Genomic DNA, 12165 nt, shown 5'->3' with positions numbered 1-12165 from the left:
GTGATGACCTTCTTGCCTTATCGCCAGAATAAATGATCTGGAAGCTGTTAGGCTTACTTACAGCAGTAGCAACGTCTGCACCTGCATAAACTCCAGGACACGTTTACAAACAGTGTTTGTTGTTTGTGCTGCATGTGGGTGAAGTTGCCCCCCCCAACACCTTCTTCAAATCCAACAAAAGTGGTATCAAACATTTGTGCTGGTTTGTGCTGCAAAAAGTTTCATTTGTGCTGCTATCATTTTAAAGATATTAATAAAAATTTCTAGAGGTCATCAGAGGTCAACCAGCCCCCCCACATTACCCAAATCCAACAAAAGTGGTATCAAACGTTTGTGCTACATTTGTGCTGGTTTGTGCTGCAAAAAGTTTCGTTTGTGCTGCTATCATTTTAAAGATATTAATAAAAATTTCTAGAGGTCATCAAAGGTCAACCAGCCCCCCCACATTAATGGAATCAAACAAAATTGGTGTCAATCAACTGTGCTATGTTTGTGCTGGTCTGTGAAGGTTCTCAGTCATCCAGGTCATTGTAGTCAAAGGAGCTTGCAAAGAAAAGCGTCTGGACTTCTTTAAGTTACTTGAAGACGTTTCACCTCTCATTCGAGAAGCTTCTTCAGTTCTAAGGTCAAATGGTGGAGAGTCCCAGGTATAAACCTAGTGGGAGTTTCCCCCCACAGAGGGACAAAAAGACCCCCTGATGATCCTCTAATCGCCTGAGCCAAGGTGTGAAAATGGGTGTGGGTCCCAATCAGCCAGAGTTTCGGGTGAGTTCATTGTGAAACCTGGTCATTTCACATTTTGGACAGAGAGAACAGATGGTTTGAAAGAGGAGTGAAAGAAGCCATCTATGTCCACTGTGAGCGACCATCTTTGAACAGAGGCGGTGGTTTACGACACCAACTCTCTGCCATCTATAATCCAGTTTTGAGATCCCTTCCCAGACGCCTTAACACCCACTCACATCCTGGGCCATCTGATCTCAGGAATTCGCATGATAAGGTGGGGCCAGGTTTCACAATGAACTCACCCGAAACTCTGGCTGATTGGGACCCACACCCATTTTCACACCTTGACTAGGTTTATATATGGGACTCTCCACCATTTGACCTTAGAACTGAAGAAGGTGAAACGTCTTCAAGTAACTTAAAGAAGTCCAGACGCTTTTCTTTGCAGGCTCCTTTGACTATGGTTTGTGCTGCCTAAATTGTCGTTTGTGCTGCTTCTGTTTTAAAGATATTAATGAAAAGGTAAAGGTCAAAAGGTCAACCAGCTCCCCCACATTACCCAAATCAAAGAAAATTGATGTCAAACGTTTGTGCTACGTTTGTGCTGGTTTGTGCTGCAAACATTTTTGTTTGTGCTGCTAACATTTTAAACATTTTAATAAAATAACGTCTTGATGCGTGCTTAATCATCCAGGTAAGTAAATCCCAAAAGGTTGATTCTGTTCATCTGGACATTTTCAGTTGGAGAAACGTTTCGTCACTCATCCAAGTGACTTCTTCAGTCTCAGCTGACTGCAGGTTTCCCCAACCTTATAAACAGTACATTTGCATAGTGAAGGAAACTAGCACCACTGAATGAACAATGGGCTCGGGGGTTAGTTCCATGATTGTTAGTATGCAAATTCTTATGACCATTGATCAATGACAACTAATCAAAGCCTACTGATTAATGGCCATGAGTACCATTCACAGAAAGTGGGGAATGGCTACAATCACAGCATTGTAGGATGGCGAAAGATGTACCCTTGGGCCCCCCTTCTCGATTCAGAGATGGTCAGCATCCTGACAGCCCGATGGACGAAGCTGTCTCTCAGTCTGTGTGTTCTGGTCCGGAGGCTCTTCAGTATCCTTCCTGATGGCAGCAAACTGAAGACGCTGCTGAAGGGATGAGTGGAGTCACCTGTAATGGAGAGGACCTTCCAGATGAGGCAGGTGCAGCTGCTCTCACTACCCGTTGTTATTTTTTCCTGCAGAACCCAGTGCAGGAGTCATACTTGTGCTTCTCAGTTTGCAGAGGAAGTAGAGTCGCTGTTGGTCTTCTCCACATTCAGGGACAGGTTGTTGTTGTTTTACCACTCTGCCAGATGGTTAACTTCACCCCTGTAGTAGATCTCGTCGTGGGTCAGCAGAGTAAAGAGAAGAGGGCTCAACACACATCCTTGGGGAGCCCCCGTATTCAGTGTTCTTGGGCTGGAGTTGTTGCTGTCGACCCGTATTGTCTGCTGTCTTCCTGTCAAGAAATCTAGCAGCAAGGTGCTGATCCCCAGCAGATCCAGTTTGTGAATGAGTTGCTGGGGAATGAATTCAAATTCAAATTCAAATTCAAATTTTATTTGTCACGTACACAGTCATACACAGTACGATATGTAGTGAAATGCTTGGACAATTGCTCGTGACCTAAAGAAAACAAAAAAGGAAAAGGCTATGAATAAGATAGGAAATAAATATGAAAAATTAAAAAGGGTAAATTTAACTAGGAAGGAATAAAATATAAATTAAGGTTAAAAATGAAATAACTGTACAACACAAATTAGAATATGATGATGCTGAAGGCTGAACTGAAGTCTATGAACAGCACTCTGACATATGAGTCTCTAGTGTTGAGATGTGTGAGGGCTGAGTAAGGGGCAGTTGAAATTCCATCATCACTTGAGCATTTTGACGAAAGCAATAATTTGATTTGATGCATGACTAACCGTTCAAAGCACTTCATAATGATGGAAGTGAGTTTGACAGGACGGTAGTCCTTAAAGCAGGAGGTAGATGACTTCTTGGGTACAGTAATGATGTTGGAGGCTTTGAGGCATGTGGGAACGGCGGTACTGATTTTGGCAAGGGATCTCCACACACTGTCTGGGGATTGTGTCACCACGGTCTGCAGAGTGGGCTTGTAGTCTGTGATGGTTTGTATTCCTTGCCACTGCCTCCAAGTATCTCTGCTGTCGCTGAAGCTTTGCTGTAGCTGATGCCACGTGATGCCCTTGCTGTTCTTTGGCTCACCTAATTCTGAAGGCTTGCATTTTTCAACCTTAGGAGTATTTAAACCTGACCTGTGAGCCATGGTTTCTGATTGGCCCGGACAGTGATAGGCCTGGTGTCACGACCTGCAGGATTGGCAAGGTGCTGATCAGAATCTCTCCACTCCTAGCCCTCCTTCTCTTCTCTTTTTCCCTCTCTCTCCCCCTCTCTCCTTCTCTGCCCTGTTTTGCAGGGGCGGAACTCATGGCGACTTCACGCCCTCGGTCCACGCCTTCCTGGATTGGGAACACCTGGGCCTCATCAGACCAGCTGGTATATTAGAAGGAGGAGATCAGCTGTTCAACGCTGGATTGTTGTGAAGGTTCTAGTCAGTACACGTCTAGCTCAACTTTCCTGTGCCTCCGTCTCAGAGACTTAACGAGTGTTTCTTTGTTCCTAGATTCCCTGTCTTTCCCTGTGTGGAGTGTGGAAGGAGTGACTGGTCGCTAGCGGAGAAGAGAGAGGTTGAACTGAGCGCGTGTGTGATATCCCTGTTTTCCCAGGAGCCCTGCCCCTCACGTCTTGTATATAGCACTAACCCCGCACTGTCTGTACATACACTTGGTGAAGATCTGTAAATAAACCGTCTCTGTTTAAACGCTACTCAGGAGTCCTGCGAGTGGATCCTCTAAGCAACCCGTGACACCTGGTCTCTGTGACATCATCGATGCATTTTGGGATGTAGGCAGTAACAGTTTCTCTATATTCCTGAAAGTCTGTGGTGTTGTCGTGTGTAGCAGCCTGTGGTGGAAAAGCAGTCTTGCAGTGCCTCTGAGGACCCTTCTGGCCACACCTGTACCTGCTTACGAACTGGTTTGGTGACTTTGACCAGGGGCCTGTTGGAACCCATGGCACACCTAGGTTTCCGCCTGTACTGACCCTTATGCAAAATAAGTGGAATTAAGACACAGTTCCAAAAGCAAACACAACTGATCAGTGCTGAGAGTGGTCCTGTTGCTGAGGTTGGGGTGATCCTGTAATCTTTTATGAACTATCTCCAAAGCATCTATGACTGGGATGCAAGTGAAGACAGATGTAACATCTCTCTCTCACCGTACATGTACTGTTTATAAAATTAGGGAAACACAACCTGCACAAACAAAATAATTTGCAGGACAAATGTTTGACATCAATTTTGTTCGATTTGAAGAAGGTAGGGGGGGAAATTTCACTCACATGTGTTTATAAGGTTGGGGAAACCTGCAATCAGCTGAGACTGAAGAAGTCACTTGGATGAGTGATGAAACGTTTCTCCAACTGAAAATGTCCAGATGAACAGAATCAACCTTTTGGGATTTACTTACCTGGATGATTAAGCACGCATCAAGACGTTATTTTATTAAAATGTTTAAAATGTTAGCAGCACAAACAAAAATGTTTGCAGCACAAACAAATCAATTTTCTTTGATTTGGGTAATGTGGGGGGGCTGGTTGACCTTTTGACCTTTACCTTTTCATTAATATCTTTAAAACAGAAGCAGCACAAACGACAATTTAAGCAGCACAAACCAGCACAAGCATAGCCAACACGTTCTCACTCCCAAAGCGTAACATTTTACGCTAGGTGACAAATCGTCAACATATTACATTTTCGGCTACCCACCACGTTCCTAAATGACGACCTCGGAAAAAAGAGGAAATATGAGAACCGTCTGGACTCCATCTACACATGTTCGCTCTTTTTCTTCAAATCGCTTAGAAACACGCTATTTCACATCATTATAGTCCTGGTTAAGATCAGGAATAAGGTTATGGTTAGGGCTAGGGATAAGGTTAGGTTTAGGGCTGGAATACAGGGCTGCAACGTCTATTACCGCGGGAGCCATAACCCGCGGCGTACCATAAGAATGCAGAAGGTCTCCTTTCATGTTCCTCAGGAACGCCGCGGGACGTGACAAAACGTCGACATGTTACGCCTCGGGAGTGAGAATGGGCTGACATAGCACAGTTGATTGACACCAATTTTGTTTGATTCCATTAATGTGGGGGGACTGGTTGACCTTTGATGACCTCTAGAATTTTTTTTAATATCTTTAAAATGATAGCAGCACAAACGAAACTTTTTGCAGCACAAACCAGCACAAACGTAGCACAAACGTTTGATACCACTTTTGTTGGATTTGGGTAATGTGGGGGGGCTGGTTGACCTCTGATGACCTCTAGAAATTTTTATTAATATCTTTAAAATGATAGCAGCACAAACGAAACTTTTTGCAGCACAAACCAGCACAAACGTAGCACAAACGTTTGATACCACTTTTGTTGGATTTGGGTAATGTGGGGGGGCTGGTTGACCTCTGATGACCTCTAGAAATTTTTATTAATATCTTTAAAATGATAGCAGCACAAATGAAAATTTTTGCAGCACAAACGTAGCACAAACGTTTGATACCACTTTTGTTGGATTTGAAGAAGGTGGGGGGGCTGGTTGACCTTTTGACCTTTACATATACATTAATATCTTAAAAACAGAAACAGCACAAACGACAATTTTAGCAGCACAAACCAGCACAAACGTAACACAGTTGATTGACACCCATTTTGTTTGATTTAATTAATGTGGGGGGGCTGGTTGACCTCTGATGACCTCTAGAAATTTTTATTAATATCTTTAAAATGATAGCAGCACAAACAAAAAATTTTGCAGCACAAACCAGCACAAACGTAGCACAAACGTTTGATACCACTTTTGTTGGATTTGAAGAAGGTGGGGGGGGGGGCAACTTCACTCACATTTGTGCTGCAGCTGCAGCTGCAGGTTTGAACTCTGCAAAATGTCCTGTGATTGGGGGTTTTTTTGTTTTTGTTTTTGTTTCTAGAGTTAATATTTTGGGTATGGTCTCTTTTATGAAAAATACAAGAGTAAAAGTGCTTTTAACATGTGCTTCAATGCTAAGTTTGACTGGGAACATCAAAGCTCAATAGCCTGCATCCACAGAAATTCACTGGAGTCTATGTAATGTTTGATGCATCATTATTTATTCCAGTCTATCTTGCAAATACATGTTTGTGCTGCAATGTCATGCACAAACACAAACTATTAGATCCGTAAGATCAAACCTGTGTCAAAATTGTGTCATTATTCTGGTCCATTGGAGTGTGGTAAGCCATCAAAGGCCACTACTAGAAACTAGGAATATTACATGAAATCGCTTGCTTGGCCAAAAATGGGTAAATGATGTAATTTGGTAAAAAACATTAAAAACTACAATTTCCATGTGTTGAGTTTAGAATGAAAGCAATTTTACCTAAATCGCATGATATAGTACTGTCAATGACAAGGAATCAAAAGAGGTGGTTATAATGGGTTTCAATTGGCCAAAAATGGCCACGATAGAGCCAAGTGGAACAATTTGGTGTATAGTGTATATTATTGACATTATTAATTTGCATTAACAGATCAAAAATGGTTGAAAAAAGAAAAGTGAAGTGGCCACAAATGGCCAGGATAGAGCCCAGAGGGTTAAAGCAACAAAACAACCTGAACAGCCGGTTTGGAACCGAAAGAGCCGGCTCTTTTTAGTGAGCCGAGCCGAAAGAGCCGGTACTTAAAAAGAGCCGGTACTCTAAAAAGAGCCGGAAATCCCATCACTAGTGGGAAGCTAAAACAGGTAGCTTGTGGAGCATGTGGAGATCACAGACCGTCCTCATCTTTGTGCTACTGCATTAAGAGCAGGTGACAGGTTTGGAGGAGCTGAAAACAGCCTGTTGCCTGGATTAATCTGGTGGGAGTTGCAAGTTTCACAAGGTACTGAGTTTATTTATTTATTTTTTGCTCGTTGAGTGAAGAACTTCCGGTTGGGAGATCTTTTGGATTTATACTGGAGCAATACAGGCCTGCAATGTAGGGTGTATTTCTGCCGGCTTTAGGTTTAGTTTGGGACTATGATTGTTTGTCACTGGTGGTTTACATTGTATATGAGGAGATTCTGTGTACAGCTGGTAAATTGCTGTGTGTGTTTTGCTTTGCCTGAATACTGAAACCTGCCATTTTACACTATTGAGTTCCTGTTTCTCTTTATTCTTTATTTTTTGTGTGGATGCCCTCAAAGGGCATTCACTATTTGTGTGGACACTATTGAGTTCCTGTTTCTCTTTATTCTTTATTCCACTATTTACTAGTTGCTTCCGTACACTTTTTGGCACTCAACTACTCCCACAGTTTTCAGCCGATTTTCGGCATTCAAAGTTTAAAAAATTCTGCTCTTTCTGCTGATGCCGGCTATGACTTTTGGTGCTCATAACTTCTATACTTTTTGAGATATTGAATTTTTTTTGCAATATTTTTTGCCCATTTCTGCCATATCATCAGTGGCCTCACTGATTTTCCTTGCTGGGTTGACCTGTGTTTTAGCTCAGTGAGATGAGCATCCGTTCTCAGACTGGGAGGCCCGGGTTCAAATCCCACTTATGGCAACATTTCTTTCAGTTAACATTTAAACTTTTTTTAACTCTTTTGAACACAAATTTCAGCTTTTTCACCCCTTTTCAGCACAATTTTAATTTTTTTCACCACTTTTCAGCACAAATAACAGCTTTTTCAGCTGTTTTCAGCAAAAACCTCTTTTCAGCAGAATTCTGCTCATTCAACTCTTTTCAGCAGAAATTCTGCTAATTGAACTAATTTCAGCAGAAATTCATCTGATTGAACTCTTTTCAGCAAAATTTTCAGCCTTTTCACCTCTTATTAGCACAAATCTCAGCTGTTTTCAGAAAAAACTATTTTGAGCAGAAATTCTGCTAATTGAACTCTTTTCAGCAGAAATTCTGCTGATTGAACTCTTTTCAGCAGAAATTCTGCTGATTGAACTCTAATCAGCAACTCTTTTCAGCATAAATTCTGCTAATTGAACTCTTTTCAGCAGAAATTCTGCTGATTCACCTCTTTTCTGCAAAGTTTTTTCACGACGTTTTGTAACTCCAAAAAACAGCGTTTTTCGCATCTCACAGCTATCGAATTCTGGCTGCTCATCACCCTGTTTTCCAGGCGCCCGCTCTCTTTGCCAGTGGCGCAATTGGTAATGAAACGGATCTTCAGACCAAAGTTCAAGGGTTCAATTCCACCATGGCCCAAATGTTTTTTTCACTACAAATTGATACACTATCACAGACCTGTAATTCATATTGATAATTTATTACAATTCGGCAATGTTTTATGATTTTGGCAGCTTTTCTAATATGGACCTCAGATTCTTGTTAACGCTCCATGGCAGAAATACATACAAATACACAGCCTGATGAAGCAGACAGAAGCAGTACCTCTGATTGGTTCAGCATTTTCACCTCTTATCAGCACAAATCTCAGCCTCTTCTGCTGCTTTCATTAGAATTTTAAGCTTTTCCAGAAATTCTGCTGATTGAACTCTTTTCAGCAGAAATTCTGCTCATTCAACTCTTTTCAGCAGAAATTCTGCTGATTAACCCTTGAGACCAGAAGGACAAGGTTCGAATCCTGCTCAGGGCAACGTTTTTTTCAACTTTTTCAGCTCTTTTCAGCAGAAATCTTCAGCGTTAAGGCATCCACACAGCATTTTCGCAGAAAATGCAATTCTTTCTAGTTGTGTGGATGCCCTCAAAGGCATCCACACTATTGAGTTCCTGTTTCTCTTTATTCTTTATCTTTATTATTCTGCTAGTTGCTTCCATACGTCTTTTGGACGTTAACTACTCCGTCAGTTTTCAGCCGATTTTCTCCGTTCAAACTTTAAAAAGTTCTGCTCTTTCTGCTAATGGGTTCTATGACTTTTGGTGCTCATAACTTCTATACTTTTTGAGATATTGAATTTTTTTTGCAATATTTTTTACCCATTTCTGCCATATTATCAGTGGCCTCACTGATTTTCCTTGCTGGGTTGACCTGTGTTTTAGCTCAGTGAGATGAGCATCTGTTCTCAGACTCGGAGGCCCGGGTTCAAATCACGCTTATGGCAACATTTTTCAGTTAACACTTTAACTTTTTTTAACTCTTTTGAACACAAATTTCAGCTTTTTCACCCCTTTTCAGCACAATTTTCCGTTTTTTCACCACTTTTCAGCACAAATACCAGCTTTTTCAGCTATTTTCAGCAAAAACCTCTTTTCAGCACAATTCTGCTCATTCAACTCTGTTCAGCAGAAATTCATCTGATTGAACTCTTTTCAGCAAAATTTTGAGTTTTTTCTGCTGTTTTCAGGAAAAACCTCCTTTCAGCAGAAAATCTGCTGATTAAACTCTTTTCAGCAGAAATTCTGCTGATTAACCTCTTTTCAGCAGAATTCTGCTCATTCAACTCTTTTCAGCAGAAATTCTGCTCATTCAACTCTTTTCAGCAGAAATTTTGCTGATTCACCTCTTTTCTGCAAAGTTTTCAGCCTTTTCACTAATTATCAGCACAATTCTCAGCCGCTTCTGCTCATTTCAGCACAATTGTCAGTCTCTCCACCTCTTCTTTGTAAAGCGCTATATAAATACAGGCCATTTACCATTTGTGAGAAAGAATTTGGCGCAGTGAGATGAATAGCCGCCTTGAGACCAGAAGGGCCAGGTTCGAATGCTGCTCAGGGCAACATTTTTTTTGTTTCAACTTTTTCAGCTTTTTTCAGCAGACATCTTCAGCGTTAAGGCATCCACACAGCATTTTCGCAGGAAATGCAAATTTTTCTAGTTCTTTATTATTCAGCAAGTTGCCTCCGTACGTTTTTGGACGTTAACTACTCCCTCAGCTTTCAGCCGATTTTCTCCGTTCAAACTTTAAAAAATTCTGCTCTTTCTGCTAATGGGTGCTATGACTTTCGGTGCTCATAACTTCTATACTTTTTGAAATATTGAATTTTTTATGCAATGTTTTTTGCCCATTTCTGCCATATTATCAGTGGCCTCACTGATTTTTCTTGCCGGGTTGACTTGTGTTTTAGCTCAGTGAGATGAGCATCCATTCTCAGACTGGGAGGCCCGGGTTCAAATCCCGCTTATGGCAACATTTCTTTCAGTTAACAGTAAAAAAATTTTAACTCTTTTGAACACAAATTTCAGCTTTTTCACCCCTTTTCAGCATAATTGTAAGTTTTTTCACCACTTTTCAGCACAAATACCAGCTTTTTCAGCTGTTTTCAGCAGAATTCTGCTCATTCACCTCTTTTCAGCAGAAATTCTGCTGATTGAACTCTTTTCTGCAAAGTTTTCAGCCTTTTCACCTCTTATCAGTACAATTGTCAGTCACTCCACCTCTTCTTTGTGAGAATCCGTTTGGCTCAGTGAGATGAGTAACTACCTTGAGACCAGAAGGACCAGGTTCGAATCCTGCTTAGGGTAACATTTTTTTTTTCAGCTCTTTTCAGCAGAAATCTTCAGCGTTAAGGCATCCACACAGCATTTTCGCAGGAAATGCAAATTTGTTCTAGTTATTTTATTGTTTTCATTGTTTGGTAAATTAAAGGAGGGTTGCAATGCTCTACTTTACATGGTGTATGACATGATTTACTGCACTGTAGACACTAGTGTTCATTTTCGCGTGTAGTGCTACTGTTAAGGGATAAGCTTCATTGATCCCAGAAACAAAACAGAAGTTAATTGAAAAATATCGTACGAGAGTACACTAGAAAAAGAACCCAAAGCCCATTTATTTAATGGTATTGAGTAAATGAGCGCTACATAAACATTTGGATAAATGAATGTATAAACGACTCACACTGCATTAGAGAAGTGAAACTAATGCAAATGTTCTGTAAACCTGCATTCTTTTTAATGACCAGCAGGTGGCGACTCCTATGATTGTAAAAGACCTCTCCAATTGTATAGAAGTCAGTGGCAAACTTGCACTTAGCTCTCAGGAAACATTTTCACTTCAACATGAAAATGATTTTATAAATTTAATTAACTAGCTCATATACAATAGCTAATAGCTTATTATTGACAAATCGTGGCTGGTGAGTGTGCAGTGTTATGCTCTCATGATGATTTCAAAAAGCAAAGTTGGCAACATATGTGTCTGCTTCATTCTTGTTAAAAACAGGGTCAATAATTCAAAAATCTCTGTTTTAAGTGTCTTTAAAGGAAAGAGAAGCCCAGCTGTTTGACATGAAAGAGATGCAATCATTTTATAGTTTTAAAACAAATGTATTAGTGTGCATGGAATCCAGTTGACAAGGTATTCAACTAATTTGAGACCACCACTTACCTCTCCTTTCTCGTTTCTGATTCGTCGGTTAAAGTCTTTGCCCTCTAGACAGATAAAATCATCTCCGGGGTGGATGATGCCACATTTAGCAGCAATGGCCCTGGCTGTGTTAATGTTATCACCAGTCACCATCCGCACTGTAATGCCTGCACGCTGACACTTACGGATGGCATCGGGCACCTTGGAGAACAAGGACATTTGTTCACAAAAAAATATAACAATATTATTTTTAACAGCACAGTCGCATTATGGCATGAACAAACCCAAAGAACCAATTCAAATTCCAACTATTCCAAAACACATGCTAGCTCTCAAATCCCATACTTCCATACTGACACTTGAAAAAGTGTATTCACTCAGTAAAGGACACCTAAATGCTAAGTGTTTGACAAGTGGCCAGATGGTGTACTCAGTTGCTGAGTGGACACATCTTGCCCTCGACTGTCACTGTCCTGAGTAATACAAAGCAGCAACCGAAGGACCACCAAACAATTTCCAGCCAGTGGAAGGAGCAGAAATCATCAGTACAATAATCATACTAATGCTAGCTGGCTACCTATATGGCTAACAGCACAATTTACTTAATACACAAGTATATATGTAGTGGACTATACAAAAATGAAAATGGATTTATCCAAATTACCCAAACTGAGGCAAACAAACACACTTCGTTGTATCCTACCTCAGGCCGTACAGGATCCTCTATCCCAACTACAGTGATGCAGGTCAACTCCGTTACTATCTCTGTCTCGTTGTCCCATTCTGGTTCCGGATTGGATGGAAGGTCACGGTATGCAATGCATATGGTCCTCAACCCCTCACATGCCATGGGCTCAATCACCTATTAATAATCATTATTGCAGCAATAATCAGGAAGATTAGACCACACTATATTGTCCTGTATATAACATTTAAATATGAATACACAGCTGGAAGGAAAAGACCTCAAGCTGCAGACAGCAGTAATGTAAAGATGAGGTGACTA

General features: G+C 41.0%; 1 protein-coding gene across 4 annotated transcripts in view; it reads right to left on the bottom strand.

The window, feature by feature from the left end:
• Positions 1 to 12165, bottom strand: part of atp2b3b (ATPase plasma membrane Ca2+ transporting 3b) — a 105951-nt gene that overhangs the window by 49530 nt on the left and 44256 nt on the right. For all 4 annotated transcript variants that reach the window (XM_085259071.1, XM_085259072.1, XM_085259073.1 and 1 more), the window contains 2 exons: positions 11863 to 12021; positions 11181 to 11360 (listed from right to left, as the gene is read on the bottom strand). In XM_085259071.1, coding sequence (XP_085115197.1) covers positions 11181 to 11360; positions 11863 to 12021 — 339 coding nt within the window. The remainder of the gene's footprint in view (positions 1 to 11180; positions 11361 to 11862; positions 12022 to 12165) is intronic.

Source organism: Mchenga conophoros, linkage group LG20 (genome assembly GCF_057382185.1).
Source record: "Mchenga conophoros isolate Kocher_MC1m ecotype Shallow Benthic linkage group LG20, M_conophoros_male_GT1.1, whole genome shotgun sequence".
Lineage (NCBI taxonomy): Eukaryota > Metazoa > Chordata > Actinopteri > Cichliformes > Cichlidae > Mchenga > Mchenga conophoros.
This window is presented reverse-complemented; position numbering and strand designations above follow the sequence as displayed.